This window comes from Pogona vitticeps, chromosome 2 (assembly GCF_051106095.1).
Source record: "Pogona vitticeps strain Pit_001003342236 chromosome 2, PviZW2.1, whole genome shotgun sequence".
Taxonomy (NCBI): domain Eukaryota; kingdom Metazoa; phylum Chordata; class Lepidosauria; order Squamata; family Agamidae; genus Pogona; species Pogona vitticeps.
This window is the reverse complement of record NC_135784.1, coordinates 167807277-167834239: the sequence shown is the minus strand read 5'-3', so window position 1 is coordinate 167834239 and position 26963 is coordinate 167807277. Positions and strand designations below refer to the sequence as shown.

The 26963-nt window shown below is 46.6% G+C and overlaps 1 protein-coding gene across 2 annotated transcripts in view; it reads left to right on the top strand.

Annotated features, from left to right (window-relative positions):
• RARG (retinoic acid receptor gamma) overlaps positions 1 to 26529 on the top strand; it is a 140601-nt gene extending 114072 nt beyond the window's left edge. For both annotated transcript variants that reach the window (XM_020778037.3, XM_020778058.3), the window contains 7 exons: positions 6994 to 7142; positions 9210 to 9351; positions 16545 to 16705; positions 18365 to 18541; positions 19211 to 19415; positions 22106 to 22264; positions 23679 to 26529. In XM_020778037.3, coding sequence (XP_020633696.1) covers positions 6994 to 7142; positions 9210 to 9351; positions 16545 to 16705; positions 18365 to 18541; positions 19211 to 19415; positions 22106 to 22264; positions 23679 to 23866 — 1181 coding nt within the window. In that variant the 3' untranslated portion in view covers positions 23867 to 26529. The remainder of the gene's footprint in view (positions 1 to 6993; positions 7143 to 9209; positions 9352 to 16544; positions 16706 to 18364; positions 18542 to 19210; positions 19416 to 22105; positions 22265 to 23678) is intronic.
• The last annotated feature ends 434 nt before the right edge of the window (positions 26530 to 26963 follow it).

Below are 26963 nucleotides of genomic sequence, written 5' to 3'. Positions count from 1 at the left end.
CACTCTGCGTGTGATCGTAATACTAGGAAGGCTAGAATGTCTAGTGAGGATCAAATCGAGCTGATGTCAATGCTAAGATCTTGGATGTCTCCAGGAAACTCTATGTTGAAGTTACATATTAAAGAACGTATTGCTGACACAAAGCTCATAATAACAGCAAAACTCCAGGAAGCATTGGCTATTTTTGTTCATCTTCCCAATGCCAAAACTGCCTAGACAAGTGAGCCAAGAATTGTGATCAGCACCAACTCTAATGTTAAAGTCTCTGAGAATAAACAGTGTTTCTCTCTCGTGGATTTTTATAGTAGCTGCCAGATCATCATAGATGTAGATATAATGCCTATATAAAGTTTTCATTTAAACATACCACTGGTTGCATGGATGTGAAAGATCCTGGACTGAGTCCTCAAAAATAATCAAGTGACTGGAGTAAGTCCCCTTTCTTCAACATGTAGCCCTTCAGATATTATGGGTGATAATTCCTATATTGACTAACTATTGGCCATGCTACCTATGGCTAATGGGGGTTGTAGTGTGAAACATCTGGAGAGTGTTAGGTAGAGAAGGCTGGAATAGATAGTGGGTGATCGGGAAAGGCCTTCAATGTTGGAAAGTTAGGAGGAATAACCAAAGATAGCCTTCTTTTAAAGTAACATTAATTTCTAATGGGCAGTAAGCCTTTCTTATAGACGACTGCAGCTATTATTTAGCTACTCCTCCAACCTCTGGGATTTGAGCAGGCATGACTGCTTGGAAACACAACTAGTACCATCAACTAGAAGCTGGTAGAAACAATGCAGAAACAGTTCTAAGGTTCTCAGGGATCGTGTGAGGCATTCCACATTTTGTGGCTTTTTGGGTGGCTTCTCCACGGAACTTATGCCAGTGAAGAATGTAGCTCAACATTGGTTTCTAAACTAAGATAAGAGTTCTGGTAGTGTTGTTCCCTAGCCCTAAGCTTTGGGTTGTTTATTGTAATGTCATGTATAAGGGTGAGGGGGAAATACACAAAGGGGCTGTGATTGTCCTTGAGCACTGAATATTCATTCAGGGTTTTTTTGGGTTTTTTTTGAGTAGGGGGTGGGAGACTGAATTTGTTTATTGTTGGGTCACTTATGAGGACCAAGCACAAGAGACAGAGTGGCTGCTTAGAGTTTGTGTATGCTGGTTATCTATTGTAGTGGAGTGGCTGTGAAGTGCTGTTTTCCCTTTTGCAAACAAAGTTTGTGCTGGAGCCAGGAGTGGAGATATTGCAGATAGTGGGGAGGAGATGAAGCGAAGGATGGGGGCGGGCGGGCTGGCTTTTGTGAACCCCTTTATGTCTCCCCACTGGCTCTTTCCTATTGTAGGCAGAGAACACTCTATGCACATTCAAACAGCATTCCTTGCCCCTATGCTAGTTAGCTTCAATGTTGTCTTTTCTAGATGACAGAAAAACTTCATTTTAAACCAATCTTGCTGCTGTATTTTTCAGGAACAAACCATTGTTAGGGATTTGTGGAGTATGGCATATACTCAATTTGTGGAGTATATAGTAGTTACTTGGGCTACATGGTCCTGCAACTGCAGCAGCTGGCACAGCCTCTTTATTATTTGGGGTGGTGGTGGTGGTTGTTTTTGTTGTTAAATAATGGAATAGGACTTTATAATGGGTTATTTCCTTTTACCAGATCATGTGAACCAACTGAAGTATCAACTAATGAGGACTGGTTAAAAATGGATGTTCTTCATATAAGGAGCTCATTAACCATATTGTGCAAAATTACAGCTAAAAGACAAGAAGGATGTAGCTAACTTTTGCCTGGAATTTCACTTAGTTCTGATGAAAAGTTCAGAAGTGGTGAATTCTCCTTTGTATTTTATTTCCCATAAACACTTATACACACAGGCATTCATCCATCCAGATTGAGGTGAGGGTATTGTAAGATCTTAGCACATTTTGGAAGTGGCGTAGTGTCCCCACTGCTCAGGCTCACCACCCTGCTACCTTCCAACCAGCAGTTGCAAAAGTTACTGTTTGGAAAACACCTCCCTTCATCACCTAGTCAGACCAGCTTGGAAAAGTAATTTCTTGTACAGTTTCGAGAATCTCCTATTAGTATGGCCATTTATAGCCCAAAGAAGTAACTTTTCCAAGTTTTGTGCCACGTTTTCTAGGGAAAACATAGATTGTAAGACTTTTTGCAAGAGGAGGGGCTGGATTTAAAGACTACTGTCCACCTCCCCCCCCCCCAGTTTTTTCCTACTCAATGGCTCTTTGGGGGCAATGTCATTCCTTTCCTCCCTCCCCCAGGGAATGGGATTAAGTTACAGGGCTCTGGTAACAATTCCAACCTGTTTGGCCTGGAATGTGGCTTTTAGGGCCTTGTCACAGGAAATTCAGTCTGTGTTGAAAGCTAGAATTGCAAACAGTTTTCATGCCTTGCCGGGCTTGGGGGCTGGTGGTGGTGGAAAATGCTGTTTGAGCTGAAGGTCCAGGCACCATGGGTCACGGTGAGGGCAAGAGGCAGGGAGTTTAGAGCTGTGTATCTTTCAGTGTTAATGAACGCCTTCCACAGGGGCATTAATAGAGTAAATGGGACAGGAGGATGCACTTGCTCAGATGGTTTAGACTACAGTGCCCATCATCCCCCATGCCAACATGATCAATGATGAGGAATTATGGAAGCTGTTGTCTGAAACATCTGGATGCTACCAGGTTGCCTACCCCTGAAGTTACAGACAGTTCACCTTCTGTTATAATAACTAGCTGCCCAGTTGTTAACCATCTCCCACCCCGCCTCAGCTGGCCCCCAGTGATTTACTTCAGTGTTGTTTGAGGTCTTCCCAATGCTTTATTTATTGGTTTGTTTTGTTTGTTTTTCTTTTTCCTGACTGACTGTCAGATGCTTATCTGAAACAGAGAGACGTTCTTCACCGGATTGCGTTCTGGTGGTGGGCAAAGGATTTTCTTTCTAATTCATTCTGTGAAAGAAAATGGGAACAGTGATGGCCGAGAGATAGTCATGTCAGAACAGGCAAGATTAAATGTGTAAAAAAGGCACGATGTGGAGAAACTGAGTAAGTAGAGGTCTTTCTCCCTCTCTTCTAATATTAGAAGCTGCGGGTCATCCCTTGAAGCAGAATTCCGAGAGTTTCAGGATAGATAAAAGGAAGTAGTTCATGGCTAGAGTAGGGCATCTGCCACTCTAGTATGTAGTGTGGCTATGAGCAATTTATGAAATAATAAGGCCACACATTATCCTGTTTGTTTGGAACCACATGTATAATGGTCCATCCTGTGTGCAGTAAATTCATGAATCTCTTGATGCAAGTGGACAGCCCTGTGTTTTCAATGGGGTGATCTCTGGCTTGTGCAATTGCAAGGAGAGATTGCCAGGAAAGGACAACACTCTATGCCTTCCAGAGTCATTAGACTCTGCTTTTGCCAAGAGGATAAGTGCCCAGCATACCTGGAGCAGCATAGGGTGATGGTTCCAGTAGGAACCTCTGAAGCAAATTGGTAGTGAACCTAAGCAGGAAGGTGCTGTCACACTCATGTCCGGATTATTGGCTTCCTACTTGGGGTATATGGTTGTCTGCTTTTGGCAGCAAGGGGTTTGACTACCTTGATAGGTCTCACTAGCTCAGTAGGGCATTGGGCTGATTCCCAGGTCTCTTCTTGTCTTTATATATAGGACCACTCCCCCCGTGCGCATGCACACACACCCCATGCGCACGCGCACATTCTACAGGGGAAAGACTAGCAGATTGATTGTAGCATAGGCTTTTACAGAGTACAGCTCAGTGCATTAGGAGAATGGAATACATTTCACATGATGTGAACTTTCGTGTGCTAAAAAATGATAGGTTGGGTGAATGGTTCATGCATGTTAAAATGGACTCCAACTCACAAGAGCTTATAGTAATTTATCTTTCTTTTAAGTCAGTGTTTCCCAACCTTTCCCACTTATGATCCCCTTTTGTAACAGCCAAGTAACCTGTGACCCACTGCCACCATATCTGAATAAAAAGGCATTTTAATGCGGTAAAGAAAACTCATTAAAATATTTTTCATAGAATTGTTCTAACCTAATATATTAATATTAATGTAATAATACATAATTATGAGGGAAGGCTGTAAATCTGCCTCTACCAGATAAAATTTGAGAAGGGGAAAAATATGAAGATATATTGAGTTTTACTATTTTTCCTTTCATATCTCCCCCCTCCTCCAAAAGCCCCCCCCCCGGTGGGCCCTGCTCCGTGATGTCACCTCATTCTCCTCTCTAACCTTTCTGCTCCTCTTGCCTTCCTCTTCCATGATTCAGGTGGGCTCTGCCTCTCTCCACCCAGGTCCCCTCTCCCTTTATTGTGCCACCAACGACTGGAAGAGCAGGAGGCTCAAGTGGAGTGAAAGGAGTTGCTGCAGAAGGAATGGTGTCATCTCCACTGCAGCAACACCTTTTCAATCCTGCCACCATCTTGGGTATCAATGTCCCTAGCGTGCACAATGCACTTACCTCATTCAGGCCTCTCTGAGCTGGGCTCATGCTTGGATCCAGAAGTGGAGGCAGGGGAGCAGAGAGAAGCAAGTGAGAGAGAGATGCACATGCGTAAAAGGAAAATCCACCCAAAGGGGTACAGAAATAACTAAGAACTCTAGGTTGCTTGTGTGGGTCAAGAGGGTTAAAATAAAACAGCATTGTGTACCATATTTAATATAATAAATATAAAAATTATTGCAACAAAAAATTACTGTGGTGACCCACCCCCAAAAAAAAACACACTTTGTGACCCTCTCGGGGGCCACAACCCCCAGGGTTGAGAAACTGTGTTTTAAGTGCTTGAAACCTCTTGTTGTTTAGCATCTCCTTTGGTGTTCTGACTAGAAGATTGCAAAGAATTTTCCAGAATAAAAAAAGGCATCTTGAGATTCAACAGGTCTTGCTGTACATGATGTAAAAGACTTTACAACTGTGTACCTCAAACTTTATGAATCAGACTCTGCCTTCAGAGCATCTTCTATCTCGTCTCCCCAGTTCCCAGCCAAGACCAATTATCTTTTCCGTGGGTGGGTGAACCCAATGAAGATTGCGACACCAGGTTGCAGTTTGTGAAGATTTGTAATTCAGCTGTACTAATCTACCAGTAGAGGGATGTGGTGGTGCTGCGGGTTAAACTGCAGAAGTCTCTGTGCTGTAAAGGTCTGTAGATCTTCAGCTGTAAGATCGAATCCACGTGACGTAGTGAGCGCCCGTCGCTTGTCCTAGCTCCCGCCAATGTAACGGTTCAAAAGCATGCAAATGCAAGTAGATAAATAGGGACCATCTCGGTGGGAAGGTAACAGTGTTCCGTGTCCAAATCGCGCTGGCCATGTGACCACGAAAAATTGTCTTCGGACAAATGCTGGCTCTATGGCTTGGAAACGGGGATGAGCACCGCCCCCTAGAGTCGAACACGACTGGACAAAAATTGTCAAGGGGAACCTTTACCTTTACCTTTACTAATCTACAGTGGCATTTGAAAAAGTTAAAATCCAGTTCTGAAATCTCAGATAGGGAGACTGTCCTATAGATGGGATGTGGTCCACTTGTGACTCTCAAGACAGTACAGGACTCCGGCCCCCATGAGTCCTAAGCCTGCATGGCTCATGGGAAGGCAGGCTGGGGGTTTCCACCCAGCAGCATCTTGAAGACAACAGCTGTTTCTTAGGTTTTCCTGAGTCATGCTGAGATGGCATAGCCCTTAGGATGCACTCAGGCTCCCCTACAGAGTGACATAGCTCTCAAGTGACTGTTTTCCACCAGAAAGAGTCAGTCCAGGTAGAACCGAGAAGGAAAGTTCTACCTCTTGCCAGATCCTGTTATTTCATCGCTTACTTCATTGGGCTTATCTCTTGCAAGAGGAACTTTCCCCACAAACTGAAAACAACAGTTCTAATCCTCAGGCACCACAGTGGGAAATTTTAGCCCTCCAGAGTCATGGGTTGTTGCGCAATCAGTTCAGGACTGGACCTCCCGTGCAGGCATTTTCTGGTGCTGTCACCATGTGACATATCACTGTTTTGTATCTGCTCGTGTACAGGTTTTGTAACAAGAAATAATCGAGACATATCTTGATTTGGGGGTGGCTTTTTTAAAAGGGGGGCATTGGGGTAGCTTTGTCCAAGCTGCTGTAACATGTTGGGACAGTAAATTGTCTCGTGCTTTCTTGGGTGTGTGTATGTGTGAAACAATAAGGAGAAGCAGAAGTGACACATTTGGCTGTCAGTGGGTTGGCCCCATATGGAGGGCAGAGACTGGAATTGCCATCCGGTTCAGGAAATAAAAGAAATGTACGTAATGCTTTGCAGAGTGTTTTGCACTAATGAGGCAGTATATAAATAAGTAAATAAAACCCTGTTGCTAACCATAAACCAATTCTAATCCTAACCCTAGCACCAACCTCTAATACACTGGAACTCTCATTGAGACCTAAAATATCCCACAGCTCACCCACTCTGTGCATTTAGGAAAAAAAAAATCTTGCTCCTGAGGCTTAAAAGAAATGGCTAGCTGTGCACAAAAACATGTGATTTCATGGTTGAAAGAAACAGAAGTAGGGGTGGATGTAGTAAAGCTACGTCACTGATAGCTTTTTTTCCCTCTGTGTTATTTACTACATGTAGACCCCACCCTTCTTCCCATGATGTCCCTTTGGAGGATATGGCCCTTTCCTTATTTTATCCTCACAGCAGTTTGGGAGGTAGACTAGGCTAAAAGTTGCTGATAGACCTAATGTCAGCCGGTGAGCGACACAGCCTGGGACTTGGGATCCGAACCCGGCTCTTCCCAGTCTCAATCCAACACGCTTAACTGTTGCATCTCATGGGCTTAACAATTCTTGTGTTCTTGACCCCTTAAACTTTGGGTAGCGGAAGTATCTTTTAACATGTGGAAAGGAAAAGTAATATTGAACCTATTATAGAAAGTCCAGTTTTCTGCCTGCCACTGACTTCTTTTCTCTCTGCAGCGGTGGAGACCCAAAGCACCAGTTCTGAGGAGATGGTGCCCAGCTCCCCCTCGCCACCCCCACCCCCACGTGTCTACAAACCTTGTTTTGTCTGCAATGACAAGTCGTCTGGCTATCATTACGGAGTCAGCTCCTGCGAGGGCTGCAAGGTGAGTGAGGACTGAGGGGGCGGGAGGGTGGATGGGTTTTGCCTTCCAGCTCCTGAGGCCACCTGGAGCTCTCTCTGGCCTCTTGCTGGCTCAGCTCTCCAAACTCCAGGCCCGCCATCAAGCCTGCAGTGGCTCACCCCAGGAGGGTGTGGTTGGCTGCTTCGCCCAGGCCTCCTTTCTCAGCAGAAGAATGTTGCAGCTGATGGGAATTGTTGCCCACACCCAAAAACAAATGATGCAAGCGAGATTCAATGCACAGAACAAGCCAATGTGGGCTGAGTTGCATCTTTCATTCCGGTTGTGGGACCTAGGGTTCCTTGTTGCAGTTATTCTGCTCGAGGTTTCTTCCCCTTAAGTACACAGCAACACACACATTCTACTGCAGGAGCTAACAACTGTGGCCCTCCAGATGTTGCTGGTCTCACTTTTGGCTAGGTTAGGTAGGGCTGAACAACAGTTTTACAACCTCTGGAGAGTTTACCCCCTTCCCCGAAGCAGAAATAAAGGGTCAAGGCTGCAGGAGGCCAAAGCCACCCTGATTTTTTTATCTGGGGATTATCCTGGCTCTGGCCTTGAGCCTAGAGATCCCTAAGTGTGGGAGGCCAGAGGGCATGCAGAGAGGGAAGGGGAGGCTCCTGAGGCTGAACCCAGGGTGTGCCAGTTTGGAGGGTTTGTGCTGACATAGGGGCACACCTTTTGTCCCTGTCCTTAGCTGAAGAGGCTTTGTAGCCAGAGCATGTAGAGTCTGCTAGGCAGAGGTTGTGGGCAGAGCCTTGGGCAGGAGCGGGGGCACCCTGTGATCCTCCATGCATTTGACTGGCAACTCCGCTTTATCCAGCATGACGAATGGTCAGAGACTGTGAAACTTCCAGGCCAAAGCCTCTACCTCTGATCTGGGGCCCAAGTAGGCAGTGCACGAAATTCATGATTTTATTTTATGTATCTGGGTGGAGTCTTTTATTTTATTTTGTGAAATACGGTAGCTACCGGGGGGGGGGCATGGAGTCCTATTTCCCCATGTGAAATCTAGAGGAAACTCTTCAAAGGCTATAGAGGTGGGCAGCTATGAGCTGTTGAGGACTTTGGTCCTCATCGTCTCTCACCATTGGCTATGCTAACTAGGGCTGATGGGAATTGTTGGCCAGCAACATATGATGGACCACAGTTGCCCAGCCCTGCCCTGAAAAGAAGCTGCTATAGGGAACCCTGTCTTAGGCTAATGGGAACTGTAGTTCAACAATAGCTGGAGGGGCCCCAGTCGTGGTAGTCTATTCGCACAAAGTCATTGTCTGTTTGCTTTTAAAACATGCTCCTTCTGATAAAAGGATCCACAAGAGTGGAGCTGGGAAAGGCACCTTCCACCCAAGACCTTGGAAGAACTGCTCCCAAGAAGACTACTCTTGAGGGACTGACAATCTGCCCTTTTTTCAAGGCTGATGATACTCTTTTATGTATCAGGCTGATGGTATTTTTTTTTTTTATATCCCAAGGGGCATGCTTATAAAATACTTGAGACAAACATAGCCAAAGCTCTTAACCTTCCTTCATAGAAACAACATGGGGCACCATCTTCAGAGCTGTTAAATGTTCTTTCCTTTTACACATGTTGGTGAAGGTTCTTTCAGTGCAGGGGGAGCTGGGCCCAGATGTAATTTCAGAGAAATTTAGGGTGGTGCATTCCAGCTGTTTGTGGGGCTGGAGGCAAAACACTCTGGCATATTTTAACTTAAAGCCTTTATATTGTCAGTAATTAAGCTGTAAGGGAGGCATTTCAGCCTTATAGGATGGCAGTGGAGAGAAAAGCTGGGAAAGCAGTAAATAAACAGCATGCCATTCGGGGTACACCAGAAGGGCTGGATGGAGTCCCAGGGCTTGGACACCTCACCCTCTTTTAGTAAACAAGTCTTGGAGAAGGACAGTGAGTATATTGGGTGAATTCAGTGGGCAACAGGAAAGAAGGCTTGGAGAGAGACCATCTAGGAAAGACCCAGATGCCATTCTTTCCCTCTGCTCACCTGACTGTCTGTGCCTCTCTTTCTCTTTGCACTCCCTTTCTGTGACATTTAGGGTTTCTTTCGCCGAAGCATCCAGAAAAACATGGTCTACACATGCCACCGGGACAAGAACTGTCAGATCAACAAGGTCACCCGGAACCGTTGCCAGTATTGCCGCCTGCAGAAGTGCTTTGAAGTTGGCATGTCCAAAGAAGGTAAGGATCTCATGGGGGAACTTTGATGCGGCATTTGATTGGGGAAGATTTGCATTTAGGCCTTCCTGTGGCCTTGTGTAAAGCCAGAACACCCTATTTAACATGCTTGGGGCATCCATAGCATGGTGTGTGTCACACTCCAGCATGAAGTCCAAGAGGGACATGGAATGGCCTTGAAAATGGGATAGGGCAGGGATGGGGGACCTCCTGATATTTTGACTACAACTTCCATACCGTTGAAGTTGCAAACACCTAGCAGGCCAAAAAGCTCCCCGTTTTTCTCTTTTGTGGAAGAAATGGGTTTGGGGAAGAGGTTCCAAGAGTGTGAATCAGGGATGAGGCGTGAGAGGCTGAGAGAAAGGGATGGTTGACCTAAGCATGAGGAGCAGCCTGATGCAAGTAGGGGCAATGAGGTGCAAGAACAGGAGAGGAGCTATGCTGGAGAAGATTAGAACCCCTTCCAGTTCAGCTGCCAACCTGCTCCCAGAATGAACAAATGAAAAGGCCACAAATGAGGGACTCCCACAAGGAGGAGCAAATAAGTTTGGAAAAGATTGAGCGAAGGCCTTTCAGATGGTTATGCATCTGTACATAACCCCCATGTGTGATTGAAATGACTGTGGAGGATGTGTTTAGGTCTCTGGCTGCAGAGCCAGAGGTACAGACTTTGATCCCCACTGTGTCTCCTCGACAGGGGCTGGATTTGATGATCCACACGGTCCCTTCCAGCTCAGCAGTTCAAAGATGACGATAGTGATGATTATGTCTACTTTGGAACTACTAGCCTGTGTGTAGGGACTGCACATTACTGACTGTGCTTACTTGGCGTAGACCCTTCATAAATACTAATGCAAACAATCTGGATTGTATTTAGCAAAACATCAACACGCACAAGTATTCCAAAGCTTGTCCAGTGAATGAGACATTTTTGAGCCTAAACATGTCTTCTTCCAAGGCATGGCCTTTCTATTTGTCCCTCCCTCAGTCTCTACCCGTGGCTGTCACTACAGGCGGTTTTAGACATTGTGCATGGAAAACAGAATTCTTGTACCATGGTCTGTGTTGCTGAAGCCCTGGAGAACTCACAGAAGCAAAAAGGGGGTTTAGGACTCCTGCACAGCCATCTGCTTTCCGGATCTGGTTTCCTTGTAAGGTTGCCACAAGGATGGGGTGGATTTCCCCATGGAAGAAACCTTCCCCTCTGAACTCAAAAGCGACACACGGAGTTCTTTTTTCTTTTCCAAGGAAGATGCCATGAGCAAGAGACAATTTTGTGGCCATTTTACCCGTTTGGGGGGGGGGGGAAGAGGAGGGTGGGTTGATACTGTCTTCTGATGAAATTCTTTCCACGAGTATTCCTCTGAGGGGAAATAATTTTGAAAACACTCTCGTGGAGGAAGAACAAACAAGCCCGCCTTGATTGGAGAAGATCCTTAGGCTCTTTCCGCATTGCCGGGCAGGGTGTGTGTTTTCTGTCCCTTTAAGAGGGCTGTCAGCCGCCCGGCCTTCTCAGAGACAGAGTGCCTCTCAGCGGCTGTTGCTTTTACTCCCAACTGCTGAGGCATGTCTTTGCGCTGGCCTGGGCTGAGGCGCACATTAATCACTGTCTTTTTAAGAGCCCCTAATTAGGCATGTCTGTGTCTTAAAACCTGGCAATTTATTTCCGAGGGCCTGTCCTTTTAAAGGGAGCAGGCAGGCGGAGAGGATTGGGGCAAGGGGGCATCCGTGGAGGGAGGGAGCTGGTGGAGGATGTCACTGGAGAGTCAGGAAATGGATGGCCTAAAGTATGTGCCCAAGGGGGGAAAAAAGAAAGGGCCGGAGCAGGACTGCAGTTGAACATTAAGAATTCAGAAATCATGACTACAGAAGAACTGCACAGTTTTAACACTGACCATGAAGAAGCTGAAATAGTTAAAGATTTTGTATATAGTACTTTAATTCAGTTATCGTTTCAAATAAGAGACTGCAGCCAAGAAATCAGAAGAAGACTGAGACTCGGAAGGGCAGCCATGAAGAAACTAGAAAAGATCATCAGTTGTAAGGATGAGTCACTGGAGACTGAGATCAAGACTCATCCTTACAATTGAGAATCTTCTAGTTCCTTTTTCACATTCTTGTATTCCTGATCGCCTTGTGTGGATGTCAAAGATGACCGGGAGGGGGGGATAAGTTGAAATGTGGTTCTAGAGGAGATCTTTGTGGATACCCTGGACTGCCAGAAAAATGAACCAGGGAGTCCTAGATAAAATCAAGCCTGAATGATCTACCTCTGGAAGCAATAAATAAATAAATAAATGTTGAAACTGAGGCTGTCCAACTTTGGGCACATCATGAGAAGGCAGAATTCCCTGAAAAAATAATACGTACTGGGAAAGGTTGGAGGCAGCAAGAAAGGAGGAAGACCCAATACGAGATGGACTGACTCCCTAAAGGAAGCCATCGGCTGGGCTGTTGAGGACAGGACATTTTGGAGATAGCTTATTCATAAGGTTGCCCTACATTGGAGGTGACTTGACAGGACATAACAACAGCAATGTGCCCCCTCCATCTAGACTCTTGAGTGGGATTTAGGAAACAAAGTGCAGTGTGTGTGTGTGTGTTTGTGTGTGTGCGCGCACATACGCACACGTGCATTAAAAAACAAAAGTAGGGAAACTGTGGAATTGGGGAGAGGAGGCAAATACCCGTTTCACTGGATGACTTTTATTAAACCTTCTAGTAATCTCTTGTGTTCACTAAAGTTACCTTTTCCAGATTCCCACCCCAGCCAGCATTGACCTCCTGACAAAAATCAGTGAAAACACCGGTGGTGGTGTTATGTGTGTGTGTGTGTGTGTTCTCTGAGCAGCAGTTCAAAAAAGTAACTTTTCCAGTCTCTTGTAGCCTCAGTGTCTATTTCACGGTCTGCATTTGCATCTCCAAAGAATAGGCATGGGTGTTCTTGTTGCCCCCACAGTCCTGTGGCGGTTTTTCCAATCTCTCTCTCTCTCTCTCTCTCTTCTTTCTCTTCTTTCTCTTTTTCTCGCTCTCTGTTCCCCACCCTGAGAGCACTGCATGGCTTGGCTGGCAATCCCCACCCCCCACCCCCTCAGCATTGTGCTGACTGTGGCTATAAGTGTATATCCTGCCGATTGGCGTATCCTGTTCCCAGATCCCTGGCGCTTTATCCTGGGGTGAACAGGAAGGGCAGCCTGGGAAGGCTCAGGCCGACGAGAGTGCACACGCAACCTCAGGGCAGGACTGCTGATAGTGGAGGAGGCGGGTTGGCAGGCCTTGCACCGTGGGGTGGAGGATTAGTGGTGCTGCCGACACCCTTACTGGGGGGGGGCAGCAGGGAATCGAGAGGACATAAAACATTTCCCCACCACCATGATGATCATCACTATCACCACCACGGACTAAATACATGCATGCCAGCCCAAGAGAAACTCTTTCGGAGAAACTTTTGCTGCCGTCTGATCCAGATTGCTTGCCTGGAGGGCACATTGGTGCTGGGTCTCTTGTTTCCAACATCTGGAACTAGTTGCGGGAGCAAAGCAGCTGCTCTCCTTGCTGTGGCATGCATGCTGTGGTCTGCTTGATCTATATGAGGCACTGCTCAGTGGAGAGCCCTGCCTTGTGGCAGGAACCCAGGCCAGAGAGTTGGCCTTCTCAGGCTGCATTCCAGCCTTTTCCTTTCTTTCTCTTCAAAGGAAATGGGGCTTTCCTTCCATTTCCACATCTCAGCAAGGCTGTATCTTTTTATATGGCTTCTCTAAGTGCTCAACTGGGCCAGCGTGTAGAGAGGCATGAAACACACACAAGAGAGAAACTCCTCTGTGTCCATTCTGAGGTAAATCACATTATATGTCAGTGGAGCTTTCTCTCAGGAGAATGTGCACAGGATTGAACCTTGTACATCTAGGAGTGCCGTGTAAATGGCCCTTTAGCCACTCATTATCAAGTGAATATGACAAGATAGTATAAAAAGTACATAATCATGATATTTAAGTCATTATCCAGAACACCATGCATGAGGGCATACCATTCCCTCCCTCCTTCCCTCCCCCGTCCTAAACAAACCTTTTGCTGTTCTTTAACCATGGTTAACATTTATAGAAAGAACTAATGCAGTCTTTTCTAACATGGTGCCCTCACATGTGTTGATAGGAGATGATGGCTGTTTTGATCCAGCACATTTGAAGAGCACCAGGTTGTGGGATAATGAATCCTCACTGAACTGTTTGGGTTTAAAGCCAGTAGAACCCAAGCTGCAAATATTGTGCTGTTCCTAGGACATATATGTTGTGAGTCGCCTGAGTAGACTCCTGTCTAGAAGGGCGGAATATAAATCCAATAATAAATAAATAAATAATTTAGGACTTAGTGATGGCGTCTGGCCTAGATGCCTTTAAAAGGGGATTGGACAGGTTTCTGGAGGAAAAGTCCATCACAGTTTACATACGAGCTATGATGGGGATGTATAATCTCCAGGATTAAAAGGAAGGTACCTCAAAATGCCAAATGCAAGGGAGGGATATCAGGAGACAACTATCTAGTTGTTTTGTGTGCTCCCAGAGGCATCTGGTGAAGCCACTGTGAAATACAAGAAGCTGAACTAGATGGGCCTTTGGCCTGATCCAGCAGGGCTCTTCTTATGTTCTTATGACTTCTTTCACACACTGGCTGAAATTTAGTAATAAGTCACAGCTAGAGTAGGCCCATTTAATCAATGGAATTTACAGAAGAGTTGGCTCATCAAATCCACACTGATTCAGTGGGCCTGCTATAGTTGTGACTTGCTATTGGATTTCTGCCATGATGTTTCTGTGATCTTTGGAATGGGTGAAATTAGTTTTCACCCCCAAATAATTTCTGTCTGTTCCCCAGTTATAGTCTGCTCTGTTTTTCTCTCTCTGCCTCACCCACATCCCTGAATAAAGAATTTACTTACACTGTATGGTAGGAATGCATTTTATATCATTGAAGGCAAATTTTAAAATGTTTTATTCCATGTGTAGTCCACTTCTACCATAAAACACAAGGCCTGGCAGGCGAGTACAGTGCATCCATCTAATGGCCAGGCCCGGACCTGCTTAGTTTCAGTCCTGGGATGTTGCTTCTTGGCCCAGCAAGTGGGGCAAAACAACCACATAAATATCATCCGTCCGCTCAGAAGAAGCCTTGTGGGCTCTTTATCAGTCTGTAGTATGCAGATTCTGAAAGTGGAGTTTTGGCCTGACTAGAAACTACAAAGAATCAAAATGGATTTCACAGCTGAGCCATTTTGTCTTGAGAGTCCACAGCCAGGCCTGCATACTTTGTGATCAGTTGTTTAAAGCAGCCCACTGACTGTGCCTTGGGAGCCACTGAGGGCTAAGAAAACCTGTTGCAGCCATCTGCTGAGGGCTGCAAAAACTTGAGTGTTGCCACATATGTGTGTTATGTGAGTGTGCATCAGCAAGTGGCAAGCCGCAATCCAGAGCTGGTGGACTGCATTTGTCTTGATGGATCACAAGATGGGGTCTCTGCCTGCTGACTGAAGATGTTGTGACCTTGGTTATTGTTACTCCCCAGGGAAGGGGAAACAGGGTTGGGTGGGTGGAGTCCGCCAACCACCACCCTTCCCACCCTGTCCCAACAGCTCTGCAGCTCTCTATCCAGCTGTCTTGGCTGTTCCTTCCTGTTTGCCTCTGGCTGAGCACTGCACTCAGTGCTGTTCCGTGACAGCTTGGCACATGTTTTGGGTCAGGGAACACGCCGTGCAGCCCAGAGGACAGGGTGATGGCAGAGGCTTGGAAACTCTGGAATTGAGACCGCCTCCTTTTGGTCCCAAGTGGGCTGTGGGGCAAAACACACCCCAGACCCACAACAGCACAGTAAGGACACATTCGGCAGGAGGATAGCTCCTCTGTTCTCAAACGCAGTTTGTTTGCTTAATTTATATACCTCCCTAATAGTGCAACACACTACTCTGGATGGTTTACAGTGTGCTAAAATAAAACCCATTATGGTAGAAGTGGTCTTTGCTTAAATTCCCCCTGAGAAGTATCTCTTAAGGCAGAGGGAGCACCTCCTAGGTGATGCCAGGGAGGTGGCACAGTGGCTACCTTCCTGACACAAAGGACTGTAGCTCAGGGATAAGAACACTTGTTTTGGGTGCAGAAAGTCCATGTTTCAATCCCTGACATTTTCATCTAAAAGGATCAGGCAGCAGGAGAAGGTGCAGAGAGATGATCCTCCTCTACCTGAGGTCCAAGGGAGTTGCTGCCCGGGCGAAGAGATGGGATCAGGTTTGGTGGACCCCTGGTCTGACTCCATATACAGCAGATTCATATGTTGCAAGAGGATAAACATACGTATCCAGGAAGTGACAGTTTGCATGCCTAAGCTTCTGGATGTACATAGGATTGGGTTAGAAAGGGACAGATCAGCTTGCCTGCTGTAAATCAGCATCTTATGTTTCTGTGTAGGCCAAAAGTCCCATTTCAATCCCCAGCACCTGTAGGTTGGGATGGGAAAGATAAGGCAGCTTTCTATACAACTGAGACCTCCCTTCAGTCACAAGCGTATCTGTTGGCTATGGTTCGCTCATTTCCCCTTACCTGTTGTCACAGTGGCTGGCTACTTTCTGTCTTTCTCCCCACTGCTTTCTGTGGCAGCTGGGAGCCCAGGTATTGTTGGCTTTTTTCCTTTTTGATGCTGCAGACACAGTATTGGCAGCCAGCACACGGAGCAAAGACAAAGGCAAGCAGAGAACTGTGAGGGTTGTGAAGCTGTTGAAAGAAGATGTGTGTGAGCTTGAGGTGGTCCATGTCTAGGAGCAAGGCTCTAGTCCAGCGAGAGGGAACATGTGTCCATCCAGATGTGACTAGACTGGCACTCCCACCTCATCTAGTCAGCTGGCTAGTGTTGAGGGTGGAAGAGATCTGAAGGGCCCCTCATTCCTCATCCCTGTTGTTGGCACTAGTGCCTGCCTGGCCAGGTATGCCTTTGTTTCTGTGGTATGGCCCAAGAACAGTTGGGTTCTATGTCTCCCCATCCTACCTCTGCCTGATTTCCATGACTCACTCTTTTTCTGCATGCATAAATTGAAAGCTGAACTTCTGGAGGGAGCTGGACATGTCAAGGCAGAAGACCCTTGGAACTTAACTGGTCTGATTTAAACCACAATCAAGACCCTTTCCCCTCACTTTGTCTGTCTCTCCCTTCAGCCGTGAGGAATGACCGAAACAAGAAGAAAAAGGATGTGAAAGAGGAGGTGGTGGTAGATAGTTACGAAATGACACCAGAACTGGAAGAACTTATCCAGAAGGTCAGCAAAGCTCATCAGGAAACCTTCCCTTCCCTCTGCCAGCTGGGCAAATACACCACGGTAAGGGTTGCAAGCTCTTGTTTTTGTACATATAGATTCTGCACAGGAGAGAATAAGACATTGGGCACACCAGGCATCCACAAAATCCCCACCAGTTCATTTGGGGTCCTGAAAGATTTTTCATAGTATGCTGGGCTGGTTTAGGTGTACTATTAAGCTGTTGTTCAGAGTTACAAGAATCACAAAGCCTTTCTATGGCCTTGTGAGTGTTCCTCACAACATGTGATGCTGCCACAAAGAAGAATTCAGAAGCATTCACAACTGTTTACAGATTAACAACAGCATGCCATATTATGGAAAACCTAGACAAACTGTGTGGTTAATCTTAATGCTATGGTGGCTCGTGGAAACAAGGCAATTTCAGATTGTAGTTTATCAAGAAGGTTTGTTTTCACTATCCATTGTTGCTGTTAACCATAGTTTCAGACTTGGGTGACATGGTATATGTGGTTAGTCTAAAATGTGAGCTCATGAACTCCTTGCAGCTATATCAGAGGTAAGCAGGGGAAAGGCAAGCCAAAGTGGAGATTAAGCCCATTCTTGCAACGCTAAACTGAGGTTCAGCATTGTTGCCAAGTTCAACCACTAACTCTGCATTGTGTGCTTAATAAGCATTTTGCATTGTACAAGTTTGCACTACATCATCTGGATTTTTCTTCTATTTAAGGGTGAATTATGTTTCCAACCCCTTCGATTATTCTAAATGTATACACAGTCTTGACATTCCTCTAGTTACAAAACTATTGATTTCAAATATTTAAACCACTGATAAAGGAATGTGTGGAGCAAGAGAATCTGGGCCAGCATGGACCAGTAACTTCTCTTCCGAAAACTAATAGCTAGTTCTAAGACGTATTGCGGCAGGCTCATGTGGTGTAGTAGCTAGTAGGGTTGGAGCAGGACTTTTGAGAGATCTGGGTTCCGATCCCCACTGAGCCATGGCTTCATGTGAGAAGGTGCAGGTGCAGACAAAATAGGGAAGAAGGAATGAAGTTCTTCATCCTGAGCTTACTGAAGGAAGGACAAGATATAAATGTAAATAAATGATATAAATGTAAATGAAGATTAGCATCTGTTTAGTCCTTAAGTAGTTGGGCCAAAACTCCCATGGATGGGGATATACCCCTCATCCATACTTTATCTGGGGAATGTGGGTATCCTAGTTTGTAGGTCCTCAGCTGCAGTGCCAGCTGGCTGTGCTCTGAGGGACAGTGGGCTGCACCAAGGGTGCCCCTATCATTTTATTTGTTGTTAGGTGATTTTGCTTAAGAGAAAGAGGGAAGGGGAAAACTTCAAGCAGGGAAGGAAGGAAAGAAGATAGTACAAAGAGAGAACAGAGGGAAGATGCCAATGTATGGTTTTTCTTAAAAAGAGTTGGGATGAATTTCAATGTGGGATCTAAAGGTAGATCTCAGTTTTGAAAAGGCAATACAATGTGATTTCGATCCTACATTGGCACCTACTGTCAGATCTCTGTAAAAGGCCAAATAGGAAATTTGGAGTGACTTGGAGTCATCTGTGGATGCACGTGCGCACACCCACACACACACCCACTCTCTCACTCTATCTCAAATATCTACACACATACAGGATACAGGGGGGAAAGGAGAGGCAGCGGTTCCCAGGCCTGACTCCTTGTCTTTTCTGCCTTTCTTCCAGAACTCTAGTGCAGACCACCGGGTGCAGCTGGACTTGGGGCTGTGGGACAAATTCAGTGAACTGGCCACCAAGTGCATCATCAAGATTGTGGAATTTGCCAAGCGTCTGCCAGGCTTCACCAGCCTCAGCATCGCTGACCAAATCACCTTACTCAAGGCTGCCTGCCTAGACATCCTGGTGAGGGGCTGGAACTCATCAGGAGTGGATAAAAAGGGGGCGGTGGGTGTATGGTCTTTGGAAGGGGTCAAGGGTGGGGCTGCAGGTATCTGAAGTTGCACAAACTAGAGTTTGACCAGTAGGAGGGGGGAATAAAATCTGAACCAAAATGATCTAATCTTTGCAAAGTATTTGAATGATACAAAATTATGAATATATATGAATAACAACGCTTCCACCAATTAGGAGGAAGTGCAGAGATTTAGGCAAGATGCTGGGAAGTCAACTAGAAAAACAACTCAGCTTCACCACCGGCTGCTGAGGTTTCACTGGCTGTCTTTACAGCTTCCAAGAATTCCACCATAGCAGTGGTTTTCGACTGTAGATTCCCAGACATTCTTGGAGTAAAACTCCTAGAAGCCTTCACTACTAGCTGTGCTGGCCAGGATTTCTGGGAATTGTGATCCGAGAATATCAGGGGTCCCAAGGTTGGGAATTAATCCTTAGGATTAAGAGCCCAAACTTGAAAGAATGAAGGTTCCCAAGATGCCTGGGCAGAATTAAAGAGGACAGACTGCAATCATGCACATCTGGATTTATTGTCAATAGATCCTTTTCTCTCTCTCTCTCTCTCTTTTTTGGAGACTAATTTTTACTCTTTTCTCTGGTCCTCTCCACCCCACATCACAGATGCTCCGCATTTGCACCCGTTACACTCCAGAGCAGGATACCATGACCTTCTCAGATGGTCTGACCCTGAACCGTACACAGATGCATAATGCTGGATTTGGACCCCTCACTGACCTGGTCTTTGCATTTGCTGGGCAATTACTGCCCCTTGAGATGGACGACACGGAGACAGGCCTGCTCAGTGCCATCTGCCTCATCTGCGGAGGTATAAGAACTCTGCTTCAGATCTGGAAGGTTTATGTCCAGCCCTTCCTATGTAGGCTGGGACTGAAGGGAACTACCTTGCTTTTGAGGAAAGAGTCGCAGGTGGAAAGTATTGCTTATGGGACTACTCTAGGGAGCAGGCAAAAGTGTATGGCATGGAATGGTTGCTTACTTTCATCCACGTACATAACTAGAAGGAGTTTGGGCAGCTTCCATGCCGCTGCTTGTTTACCTCCAGATGTGGTGGACTTCCATCTCTACTACCATCTCCAGGCAGTGCAGCCTGTTGGGCTGTAGACTGTGGGAGTTGAAGTCTATAGTTGCTGAATGTTGCTCTAAGACAGTCATCCTCAACCTTTTTTAAAAAAAATTTGGCCATGGCCATAAATACAATATGAAAGAAACATAGGCTGAATCAGGATGGTATTTAAGTCACATAATGAACCTCAGAAGGTGGTGAGCAAGGTTCCCTTTAAGATGCGCGCAACTCCACCTCCCTCTGGTTCGCTACAGAACCTTGCTCGCAGGGGGCAAAGTGGCATCCACAAGAGGCGGAGCCCTGCCCGGTGGGGCTGAAAATGAGAGGATATGTTGGTGCTGAGTGAAAAATTGTGAGCACTTTGTGGCTCCCTGTAAATGTGCCAGCCCCCCCCCATATGGCCCCCATGGAGAATGGCTGCTCTCAGATGTTACTAGGTACAGTAAAAAGAGAGGAGGAGAAATTTCCTGTAGTGCCTTCATGTTCTAGCTTTTTTTCCCAGTGCTATAACAGGGGAACATTCCTCTAATCCTACATCCAAAGAGGACAAAATGAAATCATTTAGACCGAAGTGCAGAGCTGTGCTAATTGGTTGCCTCCTTGGGGCTATGGGACTAGTTCCTCTGTCTTCAGCAACAGAGCTGTCTATTCATCTGCTTCTCTTACCTGATGTGTGCCCTTCCTTGCGACCAGCAGTTAAACATGAGGGAATGGACAGGCTGCTGAGCAGTAGAGATGGAAGCTCCAGCTTCCACAGTGGTCCTAGCCTAGTTCCTTCCTGTGTGTAAAGAAATAGTCAGAATAAAAATCTCAGGGCAAGACATAATCTTCACATTCTCAGAGGTGATTTGCATATATGAGGAGCCCAAATTGTGCACAATTTCTGCACTGGTGCAATTGTGGAAAATGAAAAACTACGAGAACGGCTGCTTTGCTGTTCCAAAAAAATAGAAGTGTGAGAGTTAGTTTGTGCCAATTGTGTAAACCACTGCAAGAAAAAAAAAGTTTCTAGTGTCTCAGTCTTGTGCTGGAGATGAGATCTCTCAGAGAACCTTGAGAATCCTCAGGAGGATTGTGCCTCAACCATCAGTGTAAAACACTTTCCCATCCTTACCCTCTATTGCCTTCTAAGTGCAATTCAAAATTCTGGCGATGACCTGCAAGGCCCTAAATGACTGTGTTCTACTACAAATATTTAGATTGGCTTGAAACCCTCTCTAAATTACCACCACTGGGGCATTAAATTGAGCACACAAATTTTTTTTTAGACAGGACATTCTTATCAGTGACCCAGTAGTTTTTCGCTTTCCTACCTCAGAGGAAAGGTGCATAAAAATCAATAATTTTTAAAAAATTGCAAAAACTTAAATTAAAAAATCATTTTTAAAAATTTTAATCATCCAAACCCCCCCAACTTTTAAAAAATTTAAATTGTGACTTAAATCAATTTGATTTAAATCAAATCCATTCTGCTTAGAGGACAGCCTAGGAATCAGGTATATTTTGTGTGTAATTTTATCAGCTTCAACTCTTGTAAATAGAGTAGAAATAGAAACCAACGGTTATGCTTGTAGCCATTTCCTGTTTGTTTGTTTGTTTGTGATATTCATGTGCTGCTTCTCTATATACCTGCATTGGCCTCTTGTATGTTTTGCTAAGTGGTTAGGCAAGGGTCAAAAATGGAGGGGTGCCCCATGAGGGCTGCCTGGTGAGGATCAGGTTTTAGCGGCTAACAAATCACACCTTTGTGCTTAACTGTGTAAATGCAAACACTCTTAATTTGTAAATAGAACTTTTGAGCCCTCTTTCCCCAATGAAAGTGCTCAACAGTCATGTGCAGTTAAAAGAGATAATGGTACAGTGGTGCCCCGCTAGACGATTACCCCATTTGACGATGAAATCGCTTGACGATGAGGTTTTTGCGATCGCTATAACAATCGCAAAACGATGATTCAGTGGGGTTTTTCCGTTTTACTATGATCAGTTCCCTGCTTCGGGAACTGGTTTTTCGCATTACAATGATTAAAAACAGCTGATCGTCAGGTTTTCAAAATGGCCGCCTGCTGTTTTTCGGACCTATTTCTCGAAGATAGCGATGCAAAATGGCTTCCCCTATGGAGGATCTTCGCTGGTCGAGCAGGTATTTCCCCCGTTGGAATGCATTGACCGGTTTTCAATGCATTTCAGTGGGGTTTTTTACTTTCGCTTGACAACAATTTTGCTTAACAGCAATTTGCCTGGAACGCATTATTGTCGTCAAGCGGGGCACCACTGTATAATGTTTACACCCACACCCTGATGGTTGGATATACTTACAGCATTTTCTGCCCCACCTTTTTATGAGAGAATCAACATGTCCTGCAGAAGATAAAGCACCCTAACCAACCAACCAACCAGCAAGCAAGAATTCCATGTCTTTCTCTTCTCCATAGATCGAATGGACCTGGAAGAGCCAGAGAAAGTAGATAAACTGCAGGAGCCACTTCTGGAAGCATTGAAGATCTATGCTCGCCGGCGTCGGCCCAACAAGCCTTACATGTTCCCCCGCATGCTGATGAAAATCACAGACCTGAGGGGGATCAGCACCAAAGGTGGGTTTAGCCAGTCAACACAGTTCTACCAGCAGATGGCTATATAATGGCCAAAATCCTGTTGCTTTGCATAGTAAATTGTACTAGAGTAAACCTGAGGGATGTTAACAATTCTTTGGGTCTGAGTCTAAGTCCTCTTCTGGACTCCAACTGCCAGAATCCCCAAACAGCATGGGATTTGGGGCCTTACTCCCCCACCGCACCCCCAAGCCTCTCTCTCACTGCTCTGAATGGTGGTGGGGATGCCCTCCTCCTCCTCCCTTGGAGTGACTGGAAATATGGTGGCAGCCGAGCAGAATGCCTTGCCCAATGCATTCTGGAAAGCTGCCGGGCCACCATGTAGGAAGTAAGGAGCCTGGTTATCTGAGTGAGATTGGTGTTGCCAGGGTGACGGGGATGGCTCTGGGCTGCCTTGAGGCTTGTTTTTGGAGCCCAGGGCTGGTAGGGTGGTGCCCTGTTGCAGCCAAGGCTTGGGAGGCAGCAGGCCCTCTTGTTGAGGGTCCTGCTGCTTCTCACTAACTCGCAACTCAGAAAAATGGGCCTGAGTCACAAGCTGAGCAAGTCTTTTTGTAAAACAAACTAGTAGACCTATATGAATCAATGGGATTTGTGGAGGAATTGACTTACCAAATGCCCATTGATCAGTAGTGGGCTTACTCTAGCATGATTGACTACACTAAGCAACAGGATTTGACCAAAATGTGAATCTGCCCCTGCCCCACCGACAACTATGACTGTTATGCAGAAGATAAGGAGTAGCGGTAGAAGGCCCCCCCCCATGGATTGTTGTCAGTCTCAGACATTTATTTAACTGGGACGGCTTTTGTGCCTGACATTTCATGATAGTAGAACACATTGGGGTTTACGAATTTGTGTTCTTTTCCGGAGGTCGGTGGTATTGCCCCCTGTGGCCTCCACTGAGTGCCCTCATACTCCTGCTAACAAACCTAGCCCTGCTCTTGCTGTTCCTGCCACTACGTAGAACGGCGTGACCAGGGTTGCCACAGAGTGTCCAAAGGGAGTGTGATTCTGCTGCAGAACAAGGCTTGCACTCCTTGTTTTTGCAACACATTCCCCACTAGAACCATGCTGTTTCTTCTGGTCAGCGATACATTTGGTGAGGAAAATGGCAGGGATCCCTTTTAAGGCCACAGAAGTGACCAGGGGAGCAGTATGGATATGGCCTCTGGGTGGTCCATGTGTCCCCACCCTTTTGCGGCTAAAAGACCAATCCAGTGCCATATGTTTGCTCCCTCCTTATGCTTGGCAGGGCTGCCACTTAGCAGATGGCAGCCATCACATCCTGGATGGAGCTGGTCCACAGCGATGCTTGCTGTGCAACCTCTTCATTTTATCAACCTTCCTGCTCTGGAAACTCACCGCCTTCTGCATTTCTCCCTTTCCCTCGCAATAGGTGCCGAGCGAGCCATCACCCTGAAGATGGAGATCCCGGGCCCCATGCCGCCACTCATCCGAGAAATGCTGGAAAATCCTGAGATGTTTGAAGACGAACTGCCTCAGCCTCCACCGTTGGCCAGAGCCCCCAGCAAGGAGGAGACCCCAGCTGACCCGAAGAGCCAGGAGGAGGAGGAGGCCCCCTAGCACCTCAAAAGAGCCACAGGATCTTAGGCTAGGAAAGGCCAGGAGAGGAAAACCTGTTCACATCTCTCTCCTCCATCCTTCCTGTTGCCAGTTTCCTCCAGGACACTTTGTTCGCGCTTGCCTTTCCTGCTCTTGGCGTGCCCAAGCCAGAGTCTGAGGTAACGGCAACACTCCCTAACCGACTCGGAGGCGCCGCATCCCCCTCTCCGTCGTGTATTTGATGACTTGTGGAGAGGGGGTGAAGAGGGGATGCCTTTTGCCTTAACCTTTCTCCCATGGGGCCTTGGATGTATATTCGGAAGCCATTGCCCCCCCCTCAACCCACCCCCTAAGCTTTGCCAAAGTCTCCCAAGGGCCCGTCCACTTGAGGCGGGCACCCTCAAGCCAAATATTCTGGGAAGCCCCCCGAGGGGTGAGACTCGAAGACCTTCCCTTTCCGAGCGGGCTAAGCTGCCAATGTGCAATTCCCCCCCAACCCCTTGCCTGTGAGGTGCGGGGAAGGGGGTACCTCAAGAGCTGAGAGAGAGAGAGAGAGAGAGAGACTCTTCCACTCACGGCAGGCCCTCTGCCAGGGGTTCTTGCCTCCTCCCCAGTCCACAGCCTTGGTGGGAAGTCAGACATATCCTTTGGCCTTCCCAGTCGGGAACCCAGGCATCCGGGACACTATTTATTCAAGCTTCTGAAGAAGAGAGACCGATGACCTGCACTCCAGCCATCTCCCCCTCACATCCCATCTCACACACACAGGGAATTGGACCCATAAGTATGGGGTATGGGCAAGCACAAAGTCAGGAAGACTTCAGCACAAAAACACCTCCTTATTGTGGGCTTTTAGGTGCCTGGGTGTTAATATCCATCTCTTATGGAGCCCAATGAGATGTGGAATTTTTTTATTATTATTTTATTTTTGGAGGAAGGTGAGCTGTGAGGGGTGGGGGTGGGGGCTTTTTAAAAAGCTGTATAAAGTGCTAATGTCTTACTGTTGGGACAGGAGATCAACCCCATAGTGGGGTTTGGGAAGGTGCGGCAGACCTTCCTGCTGCCTCCCCAGTCCCAAAGCAGAGGGGTAACAGGGTGGGGTGGGGTGGGGGAAACACTATCTGTTCTCGCTTGGGATGCTTTTGACTCCGGTGCCAAGGAGCTCTGGGAAACAGACCCCAAAGGACACTAGTTACCAAAGACGATGAGGAAAGGGTGGGGGGTTGGGTGGGCGTGTATGCACAAAGCTACAGACTTGAACCCTCCTGCTGTCCCGCAGGGCCCATGAGAAGCCAAGCAGTCCTCCACCCAGGCAGGGGGAGCACTACTTCACCTTAACAGGCCTTTTAACTCTTGTTTCTCCTGCACTTTGGGGAAAGCAGGCCACTCCTCCTGCGGGGAGATTGGTCAGCCCACTAAATCCCTTACCCACCCACCCCAGCAAAAGTGGATGTGTATTTTGCTTCGCCACCACAGCTCCTGGGGGCCAAATAAAGATCCAGCACATGCTTTCTCTTGTCCCAGGAGGGCAAGAACCTTGCAGAAAACATTTAGATGGTTCACTTCACCCTGTGCTGCTTACAGGAGGAACTGAGTGAAACCTTAACACTACAGTGCGGGGAGAGCAGATCCGTTCCACCATCACCCTTGCTGCTGTTTCACCATTAGTAGCTGCTGTGTCATCTCTCCCTCCATCCCCACCCTTCACAGTACCTTCGCCAGAAGGCAGGCAGTCAAGCCAGCCCTGATGAATGCAAGATTTTGCACCATTCCTGAGGGAAGGCACAGCACCCCAGTACAGCTTTCAGGGGAGATGGTCTGCCCTTTGCCTTCATGGTGGCTTTTGGGGTGAAAATGGAAGGTGCTGCTGCCCTCTGCTGCCCATGAGCGGGGCGACAGCATCGGTGGATCTACTACAGTGGTGCCTCGCTTGACGATGATAATGTGTTCCATTAAAAAATTGCTGTTAAGGGAAATCGCCAAGCGAAATTAAAAAACCTATTGAAATGCATTGAAAACCATTCAATGCGTTCCAGTGAGTGAAATACCTCATCGTGCAGCGAAGATCCTCCATAGGGCGGCCATTTTCTGGTGCCTGTATAGCGAGGAATTTGTCCTTAACACAGTGGGCAGCCATTTTGAAACCCGACGATCAGCTGTTTTTAGATTGTCGTAATGCTAAGAATCAGTTCCCGAAGCAGGGAACCGATAGTTGTGAAGTGAATTTTCCCCATAGGAACATCATTTAGCGATAGAAAAAACCCATCGTAAAGCGGATTCGTTGTTTAACGAGGTAATCATTAAGCGAGGCACCACTGTATTGATTTGCTTATGTTTACACCAGGGCAAAGGTAGCATGGAGAATTATGTCTTCACCCCATCATAACTCAGAGCAGGGGTTTGGGAACAGTAGTTCCCAACATGGGTTCTGCTGAGCTCTTTTGGCTTGTTTCCAAGTGGTTTTAAAGCTGCCGAAAGGACATAAATGAGTGAACCCCAGGCTTTAAAATGGGGTCTGTTTGCTATGGGGCGGGATGGAAAAGAGGGTGAAGCCTTTCTGTGATGTTTACAGACCAGCATTCCGCAATATTTTTAGAGGAACTCTCCTGCCCCTACACTCCCAGCCGTGCCGCAGAAGATGGGGGGGCTTTTCTATTTTTGCAAAATAAAGTGATGGAAACTCAGATGCCTCTTCTGAATTTCTGTTGCCTCTGAGCTGGTGTGTGTTTTGATGTGGGGTCGCTGGAAGTCTGAGATACAGGGGGCCTTCTAGCTCATTGCTAAACAGGGGGTGTTCTAGCTCATTCTCAATCACTGTGATCAGGTGGCCATCAGACAGGACTCTTTCATAGTCCTGTCCACCCCCACCCTGGCACCAAGTTTTTGAAGGCTCCTCTGGAGTGGAGCAGATTGCTGGGTTCATACTGCCTCTTGCTATTTAGTTTGCATTTAATCAGTGGTGCTCTGGTATTAACAGTATATTAATTCCAATACTGTTTCTTCTCTTGTTCTTAAAGAAGCTATGCAGGAACACAGTGCTTTATGTTCTGAATCAGAATTGTTAGCTACTGGACCCATAGTCCTGCCTCTTTCCTTCAAAGAGAAGGCTATAGTGTTC